We start from the raw sequence: 24,676 nt of genomic DNA, 5'->3' as shown, positions 1-24,676 counted from the left end.
CTAGCTAAAATAAATATTCTCAAGTTCCAGCTGCTCAGCTGTGAGCAGTGGCTGTTTTTCTTTGTGTTATGTGATATGAAATTGATGCTTTGGTGTTTTAGACTGTTGAGTGGAAAAAAAAACAAGCTATTTGAAAACATCCATTTGGGTTTTAGGGAAATTGTAACAGGCAGGTCTGATATTTTACAGACCAGACAATTTATCAAGATATTAAAGAAATTAATTGATAATAAAAACAATCATTATTTGCAGCCTTGACTGAATTCTTTACATGAGTTAATTAATACAAAGTCAAAATGGACGACAAATGCTATCTACACAACTGACAGCCACGAAACAGTCCGGGAACTGTGAGGCTGAAACCGGGACAAGTTTCATGTGCAGTTTCTATTGATCAGTGGCTTCACAGAAACACCTTCAGTGTCTACTGCCCCAAAACATTAAAAAGACACTGCATCACCTTTATGTCATACAACACATTTAAAAATTACATGTAGGAACCACCCAGTCATCTCCTCTGTGTGCACCATTGTTCTTTTAGAACGTCTAAACTTCCATCATCGCACCTGGTCAGAGTCCAGCGTGACCCTCAGTCCCAGTTTGGCCATGCCGTCCTCCTTCAGCAGCTTCAGGTGCGGACACAGCGCCATGCAGAACGCTCTCGCCACGTTCTCCGTCAGCCGGCTGTGGTCAGCCGGGTCGCTCAGACCGTTGGGTTGGTCTTCACTCTGGAGGAAGAAGACCTGAGGAAATCACAGAAACGCGGCCTTGAGAAAGATTTCTGCAGGTGTAGTTTATTTTAAAGATTTGATAAGGATGAGGGAGCAGAAGAAAAAAACAAGAGGTCTCCTCAAAGAGTCAAGTGAGGTGAGAAAGGGCTGAGCCAAAAAAAAAAGATGTTCCTCTTTCTTCTGGATAAACAGTTTAAGTTTAAAGTTATCCTGGTTATCCTTTTTACAGTTAAAGCTACACTGGGCAGATTTACACTACATCATGTTACTTGTTCACAGAAAACTAAACACTTCCTGAACCTAAATTTCCTTCTATAAAATTTTTTCACAGAGGATCCAGGTTGTTGGTGAATCAAACATTAATACAGAACTGACTCCTTTATGGTGCCATCAGTGTCTCGTGTTAGAATTTAATATAGACTCCATTAAAAGAGACGCTGACATCTTGCCCAGTAAGATCCTGGTTTTTCTTACTGGTGCTCATTAAAAGGACCAGTATGAGTCGTACCTCTGTCCAGCGGATGACTTTGCCGTTGGCTTTGAACTCGGAGCCGTGGAAGATCTTGACGCTGGTGATGGACTCCATAGACTTTCCGTCGATCGGACTGATCACACTGGATAATCAAACACACAACATCACAGTGTTGGATTAAACTAAATTTACCAATAGAGCATAAATGTAGGGCAGAAGAGAAGGAGGAGGTGGTGAGACATGGTCAATTAATATGCCCTTGAGCAAGGCAGTGACCTGCCAGCTGCTCAGTTGGAGCTGCTCAGTGGCCAACATCAAAGCCTCTGGCTGAGCTTGTATTCAGGCAACTTGTTTTATTTTTCTTCATTTTAAGTCTATTCTTTTACAGCGAAAGGACACACAAATGTTCCAGTGCCACCCTTTTACTTTTTGCTTCCACTGCTGTCTCTGGGCCAGATGTGTTTAGTTGTTAAAACTGTAATTACAGCCTTGCAGTTGTATTCATCCTTGAGTCCAAGTAAATGTTTGTGCAAAATTTGAAGGGAATCCCCTGAGAAGCTCCCGAGATATGTTGTGAGGTTACCGTGACCTTTGACCTTTGACCACCAAAATGTAATCAGTTCACACTTGGAAGGGAATGTTTCTGCCAAATACGAAGAAATTCCCTCACGACATTACTGAGATATCATGTTCACAAGAATGGGACGGGCTGATGGACGGATGGACAACCTGAAAACATAATGTCTCCGACAAAGGCATGTTTTACCAAGCAGACAAAATATGAGAGCAAGCAATGGATCCAGCTTCTTACAACCAAAAAGAGCATTAATTCCATAAGTAATCATCATCACACTTCAGTGGGGTTTTGTTACAGTAGTCATTACACATGCTGCGTCATTCTCATCTTTCTATTTAGAGCAAAAAATAAAGTGCAAGAGGCCTGAGAATGAAGGTCAAACAAACAAAGGATGTACAGTATAATGTTGAGATAAATAATGTAGGAAATTAATACTTGAATTACCACGATATGACGACAGCAGACTAAGTTGACTTATGCGGTGAAATAAGGGTTAAAACAGCTACTGGGCAGAGAGTGTTCTGCTAATGAAGTGATAGAGTATCTGGTGAAAGAGCTCAATTATATTTAATGGTGAAGAGTCACATTTAAATTTGGAGATTTTATCAGGCTGCTGTAAAATTGATTGCGCTGGTCTGTATCTCAGTCAGAGCTGCGTCAAACTACATCATTCCACCCGGCTGCTGCGGAGAGTTTCCTCCAGAGGGATTCCACGAGCACGCATGATGAGTTTTTATAGCTAAGTAGTAAATGTAGTGGTTGGGAAGCTATCAGTTCAATTGTCCGTGATGTAAATGCATCTCTCCCATGTCTCTCCCGATCCCTCTCCTCGTCTGTTCACAAGGTCTCTTCCCTTCCCCTTCCTCACCCCTTGTTGAAGTTGTGGTCGTCCTCCGTCCACTGGATGTGGATGAGCTCCTGGTTCTCCTCCTGGTCGGCTTTACCGCACGTGATGGTGAAGTCCTTCATGTCCCTCAGGGCTTGTCGTAGAGAGTCCATGGTCTCAGCTGTGATCTGGATCATCACACCATCTAAGGGCGGGAGAAGAAGATCAATCATGAGTAGTGTTCAGACAAATTGTCTACTAATGAATAAGTTGATGAGCAATTAATCACTTAAAGGTAAACTTGTCATGTGGAGTACGGTGATGCCAGCAGTGTAACATCAGTTGGAGCTAATGCTGGAGAAATGTAGAAATTCAACAGGAAGCAGAGGTCTAACAAAAAATACTGTACATTATGGGAAATGTAGGATCCAGGAGTTTGGAGCTTTAACTACACCGGGGACAAAAACGACGAGGCAATTCAGCCTCTGCTGCACTGATTTTAAAAAGAGTATTCAAGTGACTAGTCTATAGTGAGTCCCTCAACTTTATGGAAGTACAATACTAAATCCTTCAGCCGTTTATCAAGTATAAATACCAGGCATTTTCCAGATCATTTTCTGTCTTTCAGTTTCTAGTTGAATATCTTTGGGTTTTCACATTGCTACAAAACAGCAATTTGAAAACTTCACCTTGGGCTCCGTGAAACTGTACTGGACATTTTTCAGAACAATTGCAGGACATTTTTATCAAACAATAAAAACAGCAGATTCATTTATAATAAACTAAGAATCATTTCAACAAATATTTCATTTGTCACATTGGGAAATACAGGTGCAATCCTCTTTCACAGGATATGTCATTTTAAATTGTGATATAAAGGTAGTGTTTATGTAATGTACACACACTTTAGTATTCCAGTGTGATAAATACCTGGAAAAATCAAGACACTTTACAATTTCAAACAAAATCTTACCCTGAAACACCCTTTCTCATGGTTTGCTGTATAGACTCAACTGATATTTCAGAATTTTTACAGCCAACATGTCGTTTGTTGTCACATCTCACCTTCCACGATGCTGGTCTTGGCTAAGAAGCCCGACGAGGCTTTCAAAGCACCACTGAACACAAAGAAGCAGGCTCCAGTAACTGGGAAAAAAACACACACACACACACAAACAGAAAAAGGGAAAATAATCACAACTTCAGTTCAACTTGACAAGTCAACCACTGAGAGCAAATTATTTTCATACAAGAGAAATAACAACAGCCAGCAATTTTCCAGCAAACAACCAGACAGAGTGGAGGGGTCTTAAATGTGATGAGTCTGTGTCTGTGTCAGCACCTTTGCGCGGCTGGTGATGGATGCTGATGGCCTGCGTCTGATAGTTCCCGTCATCGTTCTGGACACACACCAGGTGGGAGTCGGCCCGGTCGTTGAAACATGCCCCCATGGCCAGCACGTGTTCGTTGGACTTGTTCATGGCCTTCATCAGCTGCAAGAACATATGATATCCATGTCTAATTAAGCTGCCCTTTGGGTGTGTGCTGAGGAAAATGGGCTTAAGAGAGGCTGCCTGGTTAAGCCTAATTGCAGTGGGCTTGTGGGTGAAGTCCTTGAGTTAAATGGGATGGTGCTGAGATGACAGATTGCGGAGAAAGACACTGACACGGGTGGATATCAATAGTTGAAAGATTCCACATATTAATTCTGCTAAATCCCCTGCCTCTGCATCTCTTTGAAGCCGTCCTTTGCAAATCAGAAATAAAACTGAAAATCTGGAGGGCTTTAACCACTTGCTGCGCTAAAGGCTCGCCTGCAAGCTGTTGAGAAACGATCCCCACTTCACATTACTGGGTTCCCATCTGTTACTGCATCGGCAGCCAAACGCTACAACCGGCACCACTCTCTCCACCAATGGCTCATTTTCTCAGCCAAATGGTGCTTCGTATGTATCACTTCTTCTGGTTGGACATTCATTCACACCCTTCGAGGCAGCAGCATTATAACAAGTCGGCAGCCTACGCTGAATGTTCAGCTGCAGGGGCCCCAGAGAGTTTGTCACATATCACCTACACACAGTGAACATGTGTGTGTGTGTGTGTGTGTGTGTGTGTGTGTGTGTGTGTGTGTGTGTGTGTGTTGATGTTCAAGGAGCTTTTAGAAAACCTCCTCCATTGATGTCATTAGTCTGGTGGAGGGTTTTACTGTGTTAGCGTCTTCAAAAAGTATATATAATCCTGGAAAACATGTTCAGATGTGCAACATATGAGAAACAGCTCTGCTTTCTGTGCGTCTACAATCCACTTTCATGCTTCAGTTTTAGGGTGCGACACCAAACTAATTTGCTGCAGTTCAAATAAATTCTGGTGCATTTGCCCATTTGGTTCTGTTCATCTAGACTGGTGAGTTTTGTTTGTGGTGTGAAAGCAAAGCAGACCAACAACAGGACTTTCACAGTCACCAAAACTGTCCAACGATTGAGTAACTGTGAGTCTGTGAAGCTTCATGTTAGTAGCTCTTGGTTTATTTGTAGAAAAAAAAACAATACAGCGAGATTACGAACCAGACCAGACGAACTAAAACGTTTTTCCCTCAGTCTGGATGAACTGAATCAAACTACAGGTGTGTAAGTGACCTTAGTTTTAACCGGTATGTGATGTTGTGTGTGGTTGACACTCACCTCATTGTAACGATTACTGGGGATCTTGATGCTCGTCTTCCTCACCTCCATGTCAACAACCAGCCCTTTCACCACCGGCAGCGTGTACTGGTAGTTACGGAAGTCCTACAACAGGCATGGACAAACCGGGGTTATGGATTGGTAAAATGAACAAATTCTTACAAAATAACTAACAATACGAAAAGGAAAAAGAAAATCAAGTTGCCCGATAAGTCTCAACCTTACTTGACAAAATCATCTTCCTTCAGACTTGTGTTATCATATCTTATTCTTCATCAACACGGCAGAGTTCTTCAACCGTGAAAATAAATAATAACAGAGCACATGAGAGAACAAAGCACTTACTGCGAGCAGGTTCATGATCGTGTGACCGGTCTCTCCAAAGAGTGGTTTTCTGAAGCGAACACTGAACAGCGGACACGGATAAACTGCAAAACAAAAATGTTTAGTTATTGATAAATCGTCACTAACATGTTTTCTTTGTTCCCCGTGATCATATTTTTAATGTCAGGGCCAGTTATGTTCATCAACTGTCTTATTCAGTTGTCATGGAAACGTATCAAATACTAATTGGCATAATGAAGCCAATTTTGGGTTCAGCGTTGACAATAATAAGTAACAGCAATGTGGTCGCAGAAAATTATATTTTTATTTAGTTTTAATTCTTAGTCTGTTGTTATAACGGTATTCCTCGTGTGTTTTAATTAACTCATTATATCCGTCTTAGTTTGGGTCTTTTTTGTTCTGTGGATGAGATGTTTCCAGGATTTGTAACATTTCATTAACTGCACAATTTGTGTTTTCTAAGTTTTCCCATCTTCATCATTCATATATGCAAATGAACTGAACAAGAGACACCACACACCAACATCAAATACAGTGAACTGTGCCTGCAGTTAGGAGGAACGCTCCTAATCCACAAGTGAAAAATAAGGCTGCTTTTTTCTCCAGCAACCAAAGCTCCTTAGATGACTATTTTTAGCCTTATCTCAGCAAACAGCTGGATATAAGATCTCGCCACAAACTCTCATTAGCAATAAAAAACCAATCTCGGCCCCGAAACTGCGGTTCAGCGGGCATCCGTGTGCTCACGGGCCTCCCGACCTTCTGCTGGTCACTGCTTAACGCAGGAGGTGAAAGCGTAGAGAACTGCACTGTTTGTGCGGAGGATTAATTTCATGGTAATGCTAACATTAGGTGTTTAAGAGCTTCAGCTGTATGTGGCTTTGTTAATGTAGTCTATCCATGCTCACTGGAAGCAGGCAAGAGGCTTAGCGGAGCCAGGCGGCGCTCCGTGCTGGCAGGTCTGGCTGTGAGAGACGGGGATTTGGTGGAGGGGAACCTCTCTGATAAAAACCCCGCACAAGACGTCTGTGTTCGTGTGAGAAGTTGTGAGGAATGTACAAATGCAGGCTGGTATGAGGTTTACAGGCTTCTTCTGACAACTCGCATAGTAAGCTCTCTAGATAAACCTCTTCATGTTTTACCATAAGAAACCATCAAACCATTAGAGGACACTCAGCGCTCTTTGCTCTGCATTTCACTAAATTTAACTTTGTGATGTTTGGGTTTTAACATTTAACAGAAATGTGTCGTCTTTGTGTCGGATTTCTGCACTGATCAAATATTTCAGTGAACAGGTTCCTTAATGACCTTGAATGTGGGGCTCCATTTTGCCACACAGGTAATTCATGCAATCAGCTGGCACAGCTAGTACCTTTCTACTGTTGTTCCCTCTCACCAAACTGCTCCTGATGATGACTTTATAGTGAAGCTGAAAATTTGACACAGGAACATTGTGTCTCTGTCCTTTTTTTTTCTCTTTTAAGTAACCTTAACCTCATATGTTTTTATTAAATATCAGTCCAGGTAAAGGTCAGGTTACATTACACTTCCTGAAAATATTCACACCGTTTCCCATTCACTTCAGTTGAAGCCCACAAGTATGTATCTCCTGCTCCAACAAACATTGCAGTTCAAAGTTTTGTTCAACTTTGACCAGGCGGATGTGCTCAGTCAGCCACTAGAAACTGTGTTATTCATTTAGCATATTTTATAATCATGTTTAGTGCAACATTACACCGCACTACAAACTGCAGCGCTGCTCTCAGACTGATTACACTTCAGGATAATTTGGATCAATATTTATGCATTACCCACATCAGAAACATGAAACCACGTCCTTTTTTGGAGCTGTGTGTGAGGAGAATGTGACTGGACCTTAACAGAGGAGCAACTACTTTTCCTCAGGACTGTTGCAGAGATACAGCCAAGTATTGAATCTCTTACTTTCTTAGTACTAACCCAAATGTGTCCATAGCACCAAGTATCAATAACTTTCATATGCTGAAAACTGGCCCAGATTTAACGTGTTGACAATGAGAAGCTTGTTAAAAACTGCTGCTAAGAAGACGGTTTTTACTCGTTGGAAGCCTCCTCACTTGCTCTCCATCAGACCCCGGATTCTTTCCATCTTGGAAAGAAATACCTTCATTTTTTCTTTTACTCTTTGCCATATTTATCCACCTGTGTCTCCTATATGTTAAGCTTTAGTGGCTTTGTAAGTTGTTTAAATGTTAAATGTTCAATTAAAAGTTGATCAAAAAATGTTTGCAGAAAATCAAACATGTTTATATTCACTAAAATATGGTATCTAGAAAAAGTTTTGCCATCAATTGTGAATCTCTTATGAATTGTGAAACCTTACCCGGCCCGCAGAGACGAGGTTGATCATGGACAAAACTACAAAGACAACCAAAACAAACTGCCTACAATCCTGCTGGGCCATGTTCAGAAAATAACGAATAAGACTGAAACTCTATCTGCTGATAAAGAGCATTTAATATGATTGAAAGCTCCAGTTGATGTGTGCACTGTTTGTAGTGTGAATCCCAGTAGTCCAAACTCACATCGATACTCCGCGCCCAGCCGCAGCATGAGGCGGATGGGGAAGACCTTGGCCCAGGGCGTCTCCCACTTCTGTATCAGGATGCCAAAGAGGTAAGGCGGGTTTGGTAGCAGCAGGTCCTGCAGTGACTGAAAGGAGGGGCTGATGTAGAGGAAGCCTCCATGCTCCTTACTGCCCAGGAAGCTCTGCGTGAAGAAGGAGTGACTCAGGTGGCTCAACACGTTGCCTTTGGGAGATGAGGAAGGAGAGGAGAGAGAGGTTAAAGATACAAGAGATATGAGGAGGAGGAAAAGGGTTTGGTGAAACAGGAGAGGGAAGGCACAGTGGGGAGCGGGGCAGAAGGTGGGGAGAATAAGTAATGTAATATGTGTTTGGCGGCACAAAGTGGAAAAAGTAGGGAATGAGATGAAGGAGACCGGATTTAAAAATGAGAGGTTGAAATGAAAGAAAACACCAAGGCTGAACATGAACACAAATGAGAAGCAAAGGAGGAAAACAATAGAGAAAAACAGAGGTTCTCATCCTCTGAAACAGGAGATAGATATGAAAAGCAATGGCTCTCAGTGTATTTTACTGGATAACTGTGTGGATAGGGAGCCTTGCTTGGTCTGTATTAAGTTCTACAACAGTGAATGAAAACTTGCCTGCTCACCCTGCAACATCATATTACCCAGAAAGGTTTCATGTTACTAATTATCCATGGGAGGGATCGCTGGCTTTAGATGGCACGTAACACAATGAGCGTAATGACAAGACAAAGCTCAGTGGCTGAGACTTGCTAAAGCCAGCACTTCTTCTCGAGCCCTGACTGACAGCGACTTAATCAGGAACGACACGCACAATATGGCTCCTTTCCACCAGCCTGAAACTGCTCCAGTGTGAATATGAAAAAGGAAACAGCCAGAGGGGAGCTAGCCATCAAAGTCACCCGATATTAGCCTTATTTGTTCTGCAGCATACGGAGTTAAAAGCGCAAGGCAAGCGGTGGGGAGGTGTCACGCCTGGAGGGAGGCGCACTGACAGCGGGACACTAATATTTGGACCATGTTTCATAAAAAAAGGCCGAGATACAATTCAGCAGCGGCAGACAGTAACCTGATTTCTAAATAGAGGACGAGATGGTGTACATGTCATCCCTAATGGACAAAAAGTAGAGCTGGAACATTTTCCCCTTGCGTTACATTCGGGTTAACTAATTTTTAACTGGACAGCATCTGACTGAGACAGGTGGACTCACCTGTGGACCTCCAGGCACAACTAGTAATGAGCTGCTGTCTCCCCCAAGAGGGGCCCATGGTGCAGTTGGACTAGTTTCACAGTGAGCCTCCTGGTGGAGTGGTTCTTACCACTGAGGGCCTCCTGGTAGAGCTGCACGAAGTGGGTGAAGATGTCTTTAGGGATGGTCTTCTCATCAGGGAGACACTGGAGCAGAATGACCACCTCTGCCTGGCCGACGGCATGCATGCCTTTAGTCGTCACATACCAGCACTTCCGGTTTACATCTGTGGGTTGAGACAGCAGAGATCTGGAGTGATTCTCTTGGTGATGATACGTCTATTTCTCATATGGATTTGAAGGTAGTATGATGCTGCTTAGACACCTGGACTCCTGCATCAATGCTGTCTCTACATCAAGGACTACAATGGAAATAAACCTTGGACTTTACTGTGTTAATTTTGACTTTTTCTAGATAGTGTGACCTGTCAAACAAACTAAACTAAAACAAAAATTGAAATTTCATAAGCCCCGAGTCATGAACCTAGTCACATTTTGATGACACTTCCGCCTTAGCAGAAGTCTGAATTGAATGCTGTTATGTTGTGACAGCAGCACAAGATTAAATACAGGCAAAGAGAGATTACATGCATTAAATGTCTTGTTCCACTGTAAATTCACCACTCAAATATCATCTTTACAAAAATTACTTTAATAAAATACAAATGACTAAATTAATCTAATTAGAAATCAGTCTTTGAAAGTGATTTTTTCCCCTCACAGTGCTGGTATCTTATACACCTATAGCAATACGAAGACCGGCTGTCTCTAATTTCAATTTTCAAATAATATCTACAGCAAAACGCTTTAGATAAAGGATGTGAGCAAACAGGAATTAATGTGAGCCCCAACTCAATGTCTTGTCACTCTGTGGTTTTACATTGTTGAAGACTGTAGGCAGCAGAATAGTGTAATAAAAGATAAATCCAACAGAAAATTTGTTGGTGAGAAGCAGTGAAAGAGCGTCCTTCCCACCCACAATGGTCATTAATTAAGAGACTTAAGGCTTCGACAGCAAAATAGGTTTTTAAATACATCACTGATACAACCTTTTTGGGTTTGGGTATATTTGGGTATCGCTGCTCAGTGAGAAGAAAAGAAAAAGAAAAAAAGCTAAATCAGGCATAATAAAAATAAAATGTATAGCAGACATATACATATTTTTATATTTCACTTAGACCATCATGGGCTTTTTATGCATCCTCAATGCCCCATATCAGTGCTTTAAACAGTAGAAAGACACCAGCTGTGTAACTCACAATTCACAAGCTTGACCATGGCGAGCAGGTTAGCGTTGAGCACAAAGACCAGGGGGTCTGGGCCTCCCTCCTCCAGCTGCTGCATTAGGACGATCTCCGAAGGCCTCTCCTCCACTGCGTAGTCTACAGGTGGGTTAGGGTGGGGTGAAAGAAGGAGACAAGGGTGAAGGAAGGGAGGAGTTGAGGTCAAGTTAGACAAATAGACAGAAAGAACAGAGGATGAGAAAGTGTGGAGATGTCAGAGTGAGAACGGGGGCGGGGGGGGGGTTGAAGATGGAGAAGCAATTATAAGTGAGGTAGGAGAGGGAAATGATGACCAGTCCAAGTTAACAACAGCTAGAGACCCCCTAAATGATTCAAAACATCATCACAGCATAACCATGTACTACCCCCCCCCCCCCCCCCCCCCCCCCCCCCCCCCCCCTTCTCTTGTTGGCAATGAGTGATCGTAACATGAGCCGTGATATAAAGCACATGAGAACAAGCACAAACACAGCAGCTGACGGAGCAATGAAGAGGCAGCAGAATGGTGAGGATGAGGGCAAGCACCTGTGATGTGGCCTCCCGTACCTCCTTTGACTCCGGTGGAGATGAGGATGGGAGGGAGCCCGTCCTCCGGAATCAGGCTGAGGGAGCTGCCCACGGGGCTGCCCACCGGGGCAACGGGGGTATGGGCTGCCTGAGGGTGGAGAGGAGGGGTGGGGGTGCGGGGGTTATATGTACTGCAGGTTATAACACATAGTGAGATGTAATAGTACAGCAACAGATTCCAAAAGCATGTTTGTGGCTGTGATTATGGGTACGACAGGTGTAATAAGTACAAGGTGCAGCCAAATCTGCCATCAGCACCTATAATCACAGTCAAAAGTGCATCCCTGGTTACTATATGGAACAGGTACCATCCACTGTTTCATCTATTTTTTCAAAATAATGTACAAATTTAAATTTTTAGGATAAATAATGAGAAAACCAGAGCTATCAGTGTCTCTTCTTTATTAACCCAGTTTAGTTAGGCAAACACTGCTGCCAGTTATTTATGTTATTTACATTTACATTGGAAAGCACTGCTACACTGTCAGGTTGAACTGATGTACTTAAAGGGACACTCCAGAAATGTATTATTACTTTTCCTTAAAATTACAATATTTGTATATTCACAATAGGAAAAATGATGTGTGATGTAAGAGGGGTTGCTCATAGTGACAAACCCACAGAGAATTATTATCCAACTGCTGCAGGGAAATCTGAGTTATAAAGCATCTCTCATTGTTTGTTATTGAACATTGCTTCGGTAAACACTGGTGAACACAGTGCAGCATTTAGCAGCTAGAGGAGTTAGTGGAGACTCTAAAAGTGAAACTCTGTAAGCAGTGGATACAAACTTTACCTTGACCATCAATGTCTTGTAAGCTGCTTTCAGACTTCATGCAACCAGTTTGTAATGCAAGCTCTCTATTAGAAATGTGTCGTCTCCAAGACCAAAATGATACCAGCTGAGTAATTTTCTCAGTTTTGATAGAAGCTCCTCCGGAGCCACATTTGACATCATACAACTGTGTTCACAGGCTGAGTAGAACTCGCTCTGACCAGTGAACCAGTGCCCTTTTAGCATTACTAATGGTCCAAACTGAATGTTCTGTCACTTTTGCCTTCATATTATACATTATACGGTGCTACACCATGAAAACGTCTAGACAAGCACAATAAGAGCCTGTGTATATCAATGGCTCATCTACTGCCACTGGTAAACAACAGCAGTCGACTTTCCGTGAGCAAAATCTTTGGTTAAATTCATGCCAGTATGGTCAGTACGACTTTCACAATCTGAAAGTCTGAATTTATACTCAAGTTGTGCCTGCATAGCATCAGCAGGCCATCTCAGACGGAGCCATTTAAAAGCTTCAACAATCACTCTGTTCAACAGGCCATGAATCATCCTGACAGTTGGCATTCAAGTTCAATGAGCGTGGGGCACAAACACAGAAACAACCAAACGCAGCTTGCTGTTCTGTTTAATGCTGTGAGGCAAAAATTTAAAGTAGTGGTCACTTATGTTGGCTTACAGTGAATAAAGTATAGTATCTTGCAGCTTTCAGCATTTCAGTCTGCTGGGATTTCTGGGATTTCTGATTCTGATTATGCACACAAGGAATGTTTCTTTTGAACTCTGTTTACTGCCCATTTATTACAGTCCTTGAGCCAGCAAGTAAATCACCAAGAATCCCACAGAAAGAGTCCTTTGTGGCTTCCTTCAGCTAATATGACCATACACGCTATCCTAATAGCATTAGCTGTGGGTGAATGTTTTTCGTGCCAAGCCTACCTCTGAGGACTCAGAAGTGGAGGATTTGTTTGAACACGAGGAGATGGCCAGTGACTGGGAGGGAGCTGGGCTGGGAGTTGGAGGTTTGGGGGACTCTGCTGTGTCTCCGTTAGGTAGGACCCCATCAGCAAACCATACCCTCCTCTGCTCACGTGACAGGGACCCTAAATGAGAGAGATACTAAATTACATTTTACCTGAATATCTCCATTGAACAGCCACACTCATACCAGCACATGCACAGTGCACAAGCAATGCACAATGTATGAAAACTGCAAATTATTCCCACAAATAGCAAAAAAAGCAGTTACTACTTAAAAGAAGTGGGGACAGATTGTCACTGTTAAGGTGAAATATAAAGTGCTAAGAGTATTTTCATGCTTAGTAAAGGTCTTACCCTCGTTGCCAGGCTGTTTCAGGACTCCCACAGGGACCATGACGGTGGGAGGAGGGGAGCTGAGTACCCCAGAGGCCTGAGCCTGTTGGAGAGGGGGGATGGTGGAGCAGTACTCTGCTGGGTTGTTAGGGTTCGGACTCTGGTTGCTTCCTGTGGCCGGTGTCTCCCATGATTGAGCTGGCAGACAGAAAAATATCATTACTAAAAGTTAAGTGTGTGTGTGTGTGTGTGTGTGTGTGTGTGTGTGTGTGTGTGTAGAGTCTTAAAACTATACAGATTGGAAAGTCGGTCTTATAAGCAACACATCAAATTCTACATGTAAGCAGGTGCTGGATGTCTAAGATGGGTAGAAAAATATTAATATCAAAAATAACAGTTGTACACACAGAAATGTATTGACAGTTTAAGCATCACGCAATCAAGATAGGTGGATAGACAGACATTTTCATGTGCTTTTTAGAGCCTGGGCATTGTTAATAGTATTAACATACACAGTTTTATCTTTTAAAATGAATGGAATTTTTTTGACATTTTGGCTCGTCATAGTCTGACATTCACAGGTGTTACAAATTTCATTAAAGAGGACTCTGTTCCAGAACGTAGCCTAGTAAACCATTGTTGTAAAACAAATGCAGTTGTAATTACAATTATTAATTGCAGCTGTGCTTTTCCTGGTATGAAATGTCAAACTGTCAGCCATTAAAAAGGTATATTTATACAGTAGCCATACTTCATGTACTACATTACCATACTACATATAACACTCTTCATGTATGGAATACCAAAAATCATTCTGCTGCAACAAAAAATAACTAATTCCTGTCAACATCAGTTGTATGTTTTGGTGCTGAACAACCACACGCACTGTAGGATAAGCTTTACCACAGCTTAAATAAATCTAGAGACCGACACTTTCAGTATTGTTTTTAACTAAGGGACCAATAAAATACCAGTATTTCTTTGTGGATCATTATCCTAAACGTTTTTTGTATTAATCTACCATAGCTTTCTCCTCCTTTCAGCTTTCAACAATTATAACCTTTTTAAATGGAGCAGCATCCTCAGTTGTGTTTAAGTGCACATAACCTGGAAAGAACTAACTTTCTTGTTGCATTAATACTCACCACTTGTCAGAGCAGAATGACACGTGACACAGACGCGGGCCTCCTTCTTGTCCATGTATGTGAGCCTGCACTTCAGACTGCAGCATGTCGCGCAGAACACCTTAGAAATAACAGGCAGACACACAGAAACATGTCATTTGTGCCACATGTGTACAAAAGTTGAGCACACCGGACAAAGCCGTGTGACATTTTCTCCAAATTATTTGAAATTTACAGTAGTTATTTAAAAAGGAAAATAAGTGAAAAGACGCGATGATTAAGTGTGCAGCAAATGTACCATTTCATGGATATTGATTTCCTGTACTTAGCCAGTGCTTCAACGAGCTGCAGCTGTGTACAGGGCACTTCACTTTCAATGGATTAGCACCTCATTATACATCATTATCCAGCAACATGAATTTAGTAAATGATTAGACTAAGGGTGGAGGATCCTTTTAATTTCAGAGCCTCACAGCAACATAAGCTGGTTTGTGGATCTACCACTCTGGTGGTGGATGCTCTGAGGATCCCGCTGCGTCTATTGTTTTTGCGGCCCCACTGCTGGTGTCAGTATTACTGCAGTGCCAGCTCCTCCCTGCTCAAGTGGCAGAGCGTGCGCTTGTTTACCACCATGGGAAATTAAGTAGCACTCCGGCGATTTTACAGTGCAGTGTCAGCAGCCGCATCTTCACTTTGAAGCAATGTGCGGACGTCCCGCTGCATGTGTGGGCGGTCATGATGGTAGAAAGCTACCTGCACAGCCACTGAGTTTATCTGCAAAGAAAAGCCTAAAAAGGAACTCATCTATCAAAGCACTGCACTTAATTTACCCCCTTACTCCAGAGAGTCCAACAAAGCTTCTATAAGTCACTGATGAACTATTGTTCTATAAAATTTGCAGTTACTGTTGTATTTCATTATCATAATTGTTTTTCATTCTTGTCCTCATACATTTTGCCTTTCCTTCAGTGCATATTTATCTTGTTTTGTTACCAGTAGTGTATCTTATCTGGCCATGTTGTGGACCTTCACTGCACCACTCACCCATAACATTGATGATTGCAGATAAGAGTCTATACAGTAAAAGGTTACTCACTCCTAAGAGACCCAGCATGAAGGCATCAGCTGAATCCTTAATTAAATATATTGTGGAGAAATGTAAATGTGCAGCAACAGCATCATCCAACATACTCACTAACTGTAGTAGGTTACCACTGCGTGATATTAGGAGCATTAAGAGGGTTCTTTTCTGCTAAAATGTCGTAATGCAAGTTCTTGGTTTACCCATTATTCCCTCAACTTGTCCTGACAGGCTAACATCAGTAGGCATCACATCACTGGCCCCACAACAGAGGTAGCAGGTCTAGACAGCAATAGTGCTAACAGCAAACACATTTTTCAGCCACAGTTTTTTAAGTCATTGATCTTATTGTAAATAAAATAAATATTGTGGTCTATTAGTCTGTAGGCTGTCCCCAAAAACTATCCTTTTCTTTTGATGTTTTAGACAGATTTTTAAAAACTATTTTACTGTCTTTTAAATGTTATTCTGATGTATTTCTTTGCCTCATGTAAGGCTCTTTAGATTGCCTCTGCTGTACAAAAAAAATTATTATAAAAGTAGCTACTGGAAATATTTCAGTGACAGCACATTGTCTGCTTTTGGTTATTTATCATTGTTATAATTGGCTACCTATAATTAGAAAAATAAAATAAAAACCAGACAACAAATGTAGCCCAAAAATTGCAGTTATCCCTATTTTTATGTGGGTTACAGTGTTTTTAGATAGGATTTTCCCTTTAAAGCAGCTCTAGCGCTCTAACCTTGCCGCAGGCCCTGCAGTGGTGCCTCCTCTTGGTGAAGGTGAACTTGACATCACATTTCATACAGACGGGAGCCTGGGAGTCAGGCACCCACACAGGGGCAACCTCGCCCAGCGAGCTGGCAGGTTTCTTGCACAGAGCGCCCTGTTGGCCTGCCTGGAGGTCATTGTCTGGGCTCTCCGAAGGCATCAGGGAAGGAGAATGGACAACACCATCTCCGTTCACCCCTACTGCAGTCTGATCTGTCCCACTTTGTGTTGCTTCAGACAGTGTGCCTCTCCAACACTGGTTCTCAAGGTTCTTGTTCTTGCTGACAGTGGACGGGCCAAGCTGGTTTTGGACCTGGCCCGACAGCGGCTGAGGAATCTGGAGTTTGAGGCTGACCGGCTGCTTCGGTCGTGCCCCTCCGTAGGGAACACTGACCGGCTGCAGCCGGTTGTTATTGAATTTTGGTTGGATGCTACCAGACCCCACTGCTCCTCCCTCGCCGCTCTCCAGCTTGCTCTCCTCCATTTCTTTCTCCTCAGTCACAGAGTCCTCTTTGGAAGGGACAGGAGAGGGAGAAAAACCCTCCTCCTCTTCCTCCTCTCTCTCTTCTGTGTCTTTCAACTTGGAATGACTCCTCTCCTGCTCCAAACCATTAGGAAGGCTTGTTATTCTGAGGAGTTGGTCTACCTGTCCCTCTGGACTACATCTCCTCTCCTTGTCCACTCTGTCAGGAGGAGATATACCATTCTCCTCTGCCTCACAACCAGCATGAATATCTCTCCCCCCATTCAGGACACTGTCTCCCTGCTCCTTGTCAGAATTTGCAGTTTGTCTCTCTTGGCCATAGTCCTGTAAAACAGCCGTACCAGCCTCCTCTTTGACACCTTCCCCAATTTGTGTTGCTGGTTCCACATTTTTATGAATCTTCTCAGATGGATCTTCTTCCTCTCCTAATCCGAGCTCAAAGGTGAAGTGAGTGTGACTGACAGTGGAGGCTCCTCCTCCTGCTGAGGCAGCACTCTCCTCCTGATGAGGTTTAACCGCCTGGTCAGAAGCACCAGGCTGGTTGTCTGGAGGAGAACTTATCTCTTTGCTAAGCCCATCATTTTGTGGGCTTGCATGGCAACCATTCTCCACAGCACTACATGCCGTCACAGGGGGCGGCGAGAGGTCGTCGGTTCCCACCAGTTTGCCGATGTTGGGCTGGGGGAGTGGTGGGCTATGGACGTCTGCCGGCCTCTCCTCTACCCAGGATGGAAGTTCAGGACCGGGATGTCTTTTAGGATCTGCCCCCGGGGATGCGCTAGAAGAGGAATCAGGGAGAGTCTTGAAGGTCAGCGGACTCTCCCGGGGGCTGAGGTCTGCGTGGGCCAGGGCGGGGTTCAGAGAAAGCAGGTGGGCTGGCGGGGCCAGGATCTGGGTCCACTTGGCATCCGAGAGAATAGGAGTGTCCGTCTCATCTGGCAGACACAGAAGAGATGGAAAATAAAAGAATTAGTTGGATCTTATTTTCCCTTAATTGTCATAAAACCTTAGTCTTTTTAAGTGAAAATAAATCAATTGATCCAGTTAGGGCTGCAACTAACAGATTGGCGATAACTTGTTTAGATTAATTGATTAGTCTACGAAATGTGAAAAAAAATTTACATCACAACTTCATTTGAAAAGCTGGAATGAGTTAGTGCTCGCAAAATGACTGAAACAATAGATGATCAAAATAGTAGTCGATTATTTTCCTGTCAATTGATTGAATAAATGAAACCCCTATTGTTTCAACTCTAGATCCAATAGTGGCTTTGCTGCACTTTGATCTATAACTTACGTACAAAACTTTTTACCCTCATTTTGATGATAAGCTTGCAGGTTTCTTACATTTGAGACAGCAGCAGAAAACAAGAGGTTGAGGACCACCAGCAAAAAAATCATGATCCTCAACAACAAGACAGGAAGCCACAAATGAACTGCCACAGAGAACTGTGGACTGTGAAGATACACACTCCCAGGTGATCAGAAGAGCTAAAAATGGCAGAATATATCAGGGGACAAATTGAGAAATGAGGTTGGCATGGAGTGGGAAATTAGTGCATGGATGGACTGGGAAATTCTGAGAAAGTGGGCCAAATGGCTCGGTCACCCCTGGGAGCCATCAGTCAGGCTGACACATGAATGCTGTGTAATATGAGCGGAAATTCTTATAACATTTATTCAAAACAACTTTCTCACACAGCAGTGGCAGCTACTATATAGCACTCTGCTCCCTGGAATTCATGCTAAGCTGTTTTAGTATGTGCTGTACTCAGTTAAAACACACACACGCACGCGCGCGCACACACACACACACACACACACACACACACACACATAATCTGCCAAGCTGGATCTCTGGCAAAGTACACAGATAATCACTCTGCCAAAATACAAACTGAGCTCACAGTATTATCAAAATACATTCTGTGTGTGTGTTTCAGCAGGACAGGCATTTTTCTGGGGTCGTCCATGATAAATCCAGGAAAAAAAACAGTCTTTCTTCTATAATAATCTGATCGTTTATACTGCAGAGCTGGGAGTCTGCAGATACACAGCTCAGTAATGCAGTGTTTACTTTACAATTACCTTAAAAAAACTCTGTGGGACCACAGTTCCAAAAAAGGCCCTAATATAATTTCTTTACTTATTGTGAGCATTAAGTGTGAAAAACGACAACGCTCTTGCCCTGCACCAATTACACAGACAAACCCAAGGGAAATGGAAAATCCAATTAGTCCTATTCCCACTCTGCACACCCTCAATTACCACCTGTAAATGTTACTCAAACTCATTGGGCGGTCGTTGATTGTTGCTGATCTGACACCTTGATGCTTTACTCATGGGTTACATAATGTCATCCTAACCACAGCTCTTCTGAAACTTCAATCCCATGGCTAGACCTTGTCTCATCCGTCTTTTCTCAAGCACAATGACTCACTGTCTGTCCCCGTCTCATCTCCACATTCATTAAAGAGAACGCACTAGCTCACCTTCGTTCTGCTCGAACTCGTCCAGCACCTTGTCCAGGTTGAAGGCCTCGGCCTGGAAATAATTCTCCATGGGTCAGGAAGCTCCACCCTGCCGACGGCCGTGTGAACCTAGAAGCAGGAAGCGCGTGTCCTCAATACCAAATCCTTTCACATTTCCATACTGTATGCAGATGTCTCCAACGGCCTGAATCATATCTCCTTTTTCATATCTTTGTCCTCTACTCACTTTAATATGATTTGTTTAAGCAGAAATATCCCCTCTAACTCTCTTTCACTCTTACTTCTCATTTCCCTTCTAAGCGGTCCTCTCTTTTATGATCATTCTTGGGTCACAGGGATAATAAAAGGGAAGTACAGGTGTGGTCAAAAAGTCTTTTTGATTAAGAAAGGTTCTTGGCTGAATTAAACTAAAGATGTCCTGATACCATTTTGTCCTTCACAATACCGATTCTGATATCTGAACTTGTGTATCTGTTGATACAGAGTACTGATCTGACACCACTGTATTAAAAAAAGAAATTGCTGTATACTACTAACCCTGTATGTAATATGTTGTGTGGCATGGATAGCGGCTAATTTGACTGTCGATCATAATAAAATAAATCCTACACTGGTTGTCCTAACACTAGTGCCACCCCTTGAAATTAAAGCCTTGCATACTGCACAAGTTGCCTTTTTACTAGTGGGAATTTCCAGTGTAACATGTTTCCAAATTGCTGACATATTGCTAATGGTTAATGTTACACTATTTACCGGAAATCAATTCTTCGCCACTCTAAAACAGTAGTTGCCAGTGGCTGCACAGCACAACTTCCTGTGTAAGCTACTGTTTTAGAGCAGCAAGAATTGATTTCCAGGAAAACTGCTGTTGAGTGTGCAACTACAAAGTTTATAAATAAATTACGTGGTATGTGATCGGTGCATAGACTTGCGTACTTGCCGATACCCGATTACGTATTTTAGGCACTATCAGAGGCATTTCCGATACAAGTATTGGAACAACTCCAGAATTAACTGATCTGGGATTCTGTCACAAGGAGACAGCCAGGACACAAACGTTTAAAAAGCTCCTCTAAGGAAAGTTTTTTTTCATTCTCTTTAAGCCAAACAGAAATTCTGTTATTCCAAGAACTGTTGCAATAATATTTAAAAGATGACACTAGGGCTGCAACTAATGATTATTTTCACTATTGATTTTCAATTAAGCAATTAGCATAAAATGCTCATGCTCAAGATCTTTGATTTACTTGCTTTGTCTGACCAACAGTCCAAAATCCACATATTTCAGAAGACGACACCAGAGAATGTTTCTTTTTTTGAAACAATAAATTGATTATCAAAATAGTTCCAGATTAATTTTCTGTCGATTAAGTAATTGTTTCAGCTCTATATGACACACCCACTAGTGATGGTGCATAACTAAGCAGCTGAAGTTTAGCCAATATTTCACAGTACTGTGATTGCTTTTGTCAAGCTTTATCATGGCAGGTTCTCATTTCATTTAAATCAAAAAAAAAAAAAAGAAAAAGAAATGACACAATTTTGTAAACATTAAGATCCAGCCTGCTCTTCCTGTTTTTTTAGTAGATCTCGCTACTGAAACTTGTTCTGTTACAATCTCCTTAGGAGGTTAATTTGAATGATATCATAAGGCTAACATAATGCAAATATTTCCATGTACGTAGGTTATACTCAGTGTTCACTCAGTGTACCCGACTGGAAATGGTCTACATTCTTTTCTATAAGTTCCTGACTCAGCCGAAAACCCTGTATAAACATTTAGCCATGAAATAATGCTCCTCTGTGAGTCCTCACCTGCACAGAGGTCCTCCTCAGCAGTCCCAGGCGGTGTTTTTTCTCAGCAGGTTTCCCTCTCAGCTATCACTTCACCCAGTCTGGCAAGCGCCCAGCGCCCACACCTTAGGCAGAGAGGGGAAACACCATTCATTTAAGAGCTGCTTCTCAACCTGTGCAGCAAAGCTTGCTGCTAGTTACACTGCGAGGTGATACACCGAGTACCACCACAGCAACAAACAGTGCATTCCCCACATGCTTACAGTAAAAAGTAAAGCCAGCTGAGCGCTTATTCTGGGCTGAATATTTCACTTCTTGTGGGTGAAAAGTATCTGTAAATAGGGTTTAAATTATGAAGGATGCTTCTTTATTCTAAGTCCCACTTTGGTTTAGGTTGAGACAGGTATTTTCTTAAATAAAAGTATTGTCTACAAAACCTCACAATTAAACTACAAATTAAAGAAAACATTGTACAATCTTGGTATTTTCAAGTAGAGCTCAATAGTAGTAGTGAAACAGTGAAATATCTACTATTTTTAATCAATCACTTGAGCAATTTTTCCAAGCAGGAAAAAAATTCACAGGCTCCAACTTTTCAGATGTGAATATTATCTGGTTTTCTTAGTCTCCTGTGATAATAAACTGAATATCTTTGGGTTTTGGACTGTTGGTCTGACAAGACATGACATTTGAAGACGTCAACTTGTGACAGACATTGTCCACAGTTATCTAACATTTAATCGACCAAACGATCGTTTAACCAAGAAAATTATTTGAAGATGAATCAATAATGAAAAGAATTGTTACTTGCAGCACTATCATTAATTGTTTTAGCCATTTTGTCAAGCAAAAATACTCCAGCTTCACAAACATGAGTATTTGCTGCTTTTTCTTCATCAGTTTTAGACTGACTGACTTTTTTTCCCACCCGTTTCTGATATTTTGTAGCCAAAACATTTGATGACCAAGGATAAAAATAAGCTGCAGCCCAATGTCAAGAATATGACACACAGTTATGTTTAAATAGAATCACATCAGACACTTAGTAGTAACAAGTAAAGTCTCCACCCATCACACTGATGATGAATCAGAACAAAATCTTAGATCACTCTAGGACAGTTCATGAACAACACCCTGCTTCAATTGATAAGACAGTATACCATCTAGCTTACCATGTACTCCGCTGTGAGTGTATTGCACATTATCATACATAGTGAGCCATTAGCCATCCAAGCTCGACAAGGCAATCAGAGTCATGAATGGAAAACGGCTGAAGCCTGAATCACTGCACAGTAAACCTGCCTCGTCTGTCCTTGCTGATGAGGAGACCTTGGAGAGAGGATGTGATGTGGTGGGGCATGGGGGGGGTATGTGTGACGTGGTAGGGCATGGAGGCGGGGGTGTGCGTGTGCGTCTGTATGTGCGTGTAGGGCTGCAAATGAGTAACAGCCAGGCTGAACTTCAGGGTCACTCTCATAAGGACAAGAGCGACTAGGGATTACACCAGAGACCAAATATTCCGCAGAGCAGAGGCTTCGGAGAAAGGAGCAGAGTCAACACATTTTCCGCTTAGTTTAAGATGCAAGCATGGGCACGATGTCAGCACAAAAACAGTGAAGGCACAGGACAGGAGGCTACATGTGTAGTGTGTATCGTGGGGTCGAACCATTTCAGCCACAGCAGGAACGAGGCTGAGGAAGAATGCTGCTATCACAGCCAAACACAAATGACAATTTCAAAGACTAGAAAAAAGGGCTTCTTTAAATTAAGAAAATCCACAAAATTATTAATCCACTAGTGAATGAAACAAATAAACAGTGCTGTAATTAGAACACACTACAACCCTTTAGGCAAGCACAGTCCAGATGGAGTATGATGATTCAGTTGAGGAACAAAACACACCAGGTGACGTCACTGCTCAGTCAATATGGGAGTGAGCTTCATTTTACTTGCTAATATATATATTACTTACTTGTACAGTATACAATATAAACTGTGACATTCATACCAGTTAATGAAAGCTTAGCATGCATGTGGGAATCTCCAACACAAGAATCAGGTGCTAACCATTGCAATCACAATCTTCAAAGAAACCTAATTTGAGGCAAATGTATCTAGTCAGGTAACCCGACAGACAAAACAAGGGGAAAGAAAACAAGGGGAGAGAGATACAGGAAAAGACATGCAGGTCCCAGCCAGACTCAAACTGAGAACTTTCGATTTTGCAGTTCATGGGTGGTGCTCACTGTAAGCATTTTGGTTTTATTAACTGTACTATAAGTACTCTGAGAAAATGAAAACCCTATTTTACCCTAAATTAAAAACTAAATTATTGACCAACGCCAAGCTCAAGACCAGTGTTGTTGGTGTGATGACACATGAGTCTCTGAAATCCCACTGAAACTGCTTCAGCAGGACAGAGCATGAGAACAACCAGCATTTTTAAGATTGACAGGAAAAAAACGGAAACTAACAGTGCAAGATGAGATCCAGTTTGCTTAAAACAAATAACCTTCAGGTCACCTGACCTGACCACTGAATGAGAGCAACATCTAAGTTTAACCATGTCCGACGTCTACACCTTTTACATCAGCAGAGAGGTTTCCCCTTATACTGAAAGAAAGAAGAAATCATCTCACACCATACAAGTCTGCCAAGCTCCAGTGAACTGCGGGACAGTGCAACCATGAACACACACACAAATACATGTGAACAAACACACACACACACACACACACACACACACGCACGCCTCCATGACGACAGGAGCCCGTCCCTGATTAAGATTTAATTACTCTGCAGAGGCGCTGAATAATGCATCTTTAGTCAAAGTGCGTGAAGGAGTTGTATTTTTAGACATGTAAACTTAGGAAGATGCTTTAAAGGAGACATATGTGCATGAGAGAGAGTGTCAGTCAGAGCTCATACGACTGAAAGAAAATAGTACCTTCAGCTACACAACGTACAAACATGCTGCTCCCAACAATGTGACCTTCAACTCATCTACTAATGACTAATCTAATACTACCGGAAGGGCAAGCAACTACATGTAGTAAAACAAGAAAATCATGACCGTGCAGTCCCCCAAAAACAAAGATACACTTCTCCTTATAAGTTGCATCCGACACAACTGGCAATTATTCTCTTATCCAAATTTATCAACTGGTTCTACCACCTTAAAACTCCTCCTTCATTTGACAGTTAATGGCCAAAAAATGTCACAAAATAGCGTAAGTCAAGGGGACATCTTCAAATTGCTCATTTTGTCCAAAGATAATCATTTTAATATGCTATAAAAGACCTTTTAAAGAAGCTGCAACCAGAGACTGTGTAGTGTTTTTACTTGATAAATCAGTTGAACAGTTAATCAAGTATCTTTTCTGTCTTTTCTATCAATTAATTCACTAATTATTTCACCTATAACCTAATATTGTTTGTGGAAGTTTTATTAGATCAACACCACAGACGGACAGACAGATGAAATGTGACCTCCCACATTTTC

General features: G+C 42.1%; 1 protein-coding gene across 3 annotated transcripts in view; it reads right to left on the bottom strand.

Moving 5' to 3' along the window:
- Nucleotides 1-24,676, bottom strand: part of zfyve9a (zinc finger, FYVE domain containing 9a) — a 35,698-nt gene that overhangs the window by 4,668 nt on the left and 6,354 nt on the right. Inside the window, exons 2-18 of one of the 3 annotated variants that reach the window (XM_056390735.1) lie at nt 21,196-21,299; nt 19,381-19,488; nt 16,376-17,823; nt 14,573-14,672; nt 13,449-13,625; nt 13,053-13,216; nt 11,279-11,408; nt 10,730-10,852; nt 9,542-9,697; nt 8,197-8,421; nt 5,633-5,715; nt 5,288-5,392; nt 3,949-4,099; nt 3,672-3,752; nt 2,649-2,811; nt 1,240-1,345; nt 567-743 (exon numbers count right to left, since the gene is read on the bottom strand). In XM_056390735.1, coding sequence (XP_056246710.1) covers nt 567-743; nt 1,240-1,345; nt 2,649-2,811; nt 3,672-3,752; nt 3,949-4,099; nt 5,288-5,392; nt 5,633-5,715; nt 8,197-8,421; nt 9,542-9,697; nt 10,730-10,852; nt 11,279-11,408; nt 13,053-13,216; nt 13,449-13,625; nt 14,573-14,672; nt 16,376-17,823; nt 19,381-19,450 — 3,459 coding nt within the window. In that variant the 5' untranslated portion in view covers nt 19,451-19,488; nt 21,196-21,299. The remainder of the gene's footprint in view (nt 1-566; nt 744-1,239; nt 1,346-2,648; nt 2,812-3,671; nt 3,753-3,948; nt 4,100-5,287; nt 5,393-5,632; nt 5,716-8,196; nt 8,422-9,541; nt 9,698-10,729; nt 10,853-11,278; nt 11,409-13,052; nt 13,217-13,448; nt 13,626-14,572; nt 14,673-16,375; nt 17,824-19,380; nt 19,489-21,195; nt 21,300-24,676) is intronic. The other 2 variants (XM_056390737.1, XM_056390736.1) reach the window with 2 other exon arrangements.

This window comes from Seriola aureovittata, chromosome 12 (assembly GCF_021018895.1).
Source record: "Seriola aureovittata isolate HTS-2021-v1 ecotype China chromosome 12, ASM2101889v1, whole genome shotgun sequence".
In the NCBI taxonomy this organism is placed as follows: Eukaryota; Metazoa; Chordata; class Actinopteri; order Carangiformes; family Carangidae; genus Seriola; species Seriola aureovittata.
This window is presented reverse-complemented; position numbering and strand designations above follow the sequence as displayed.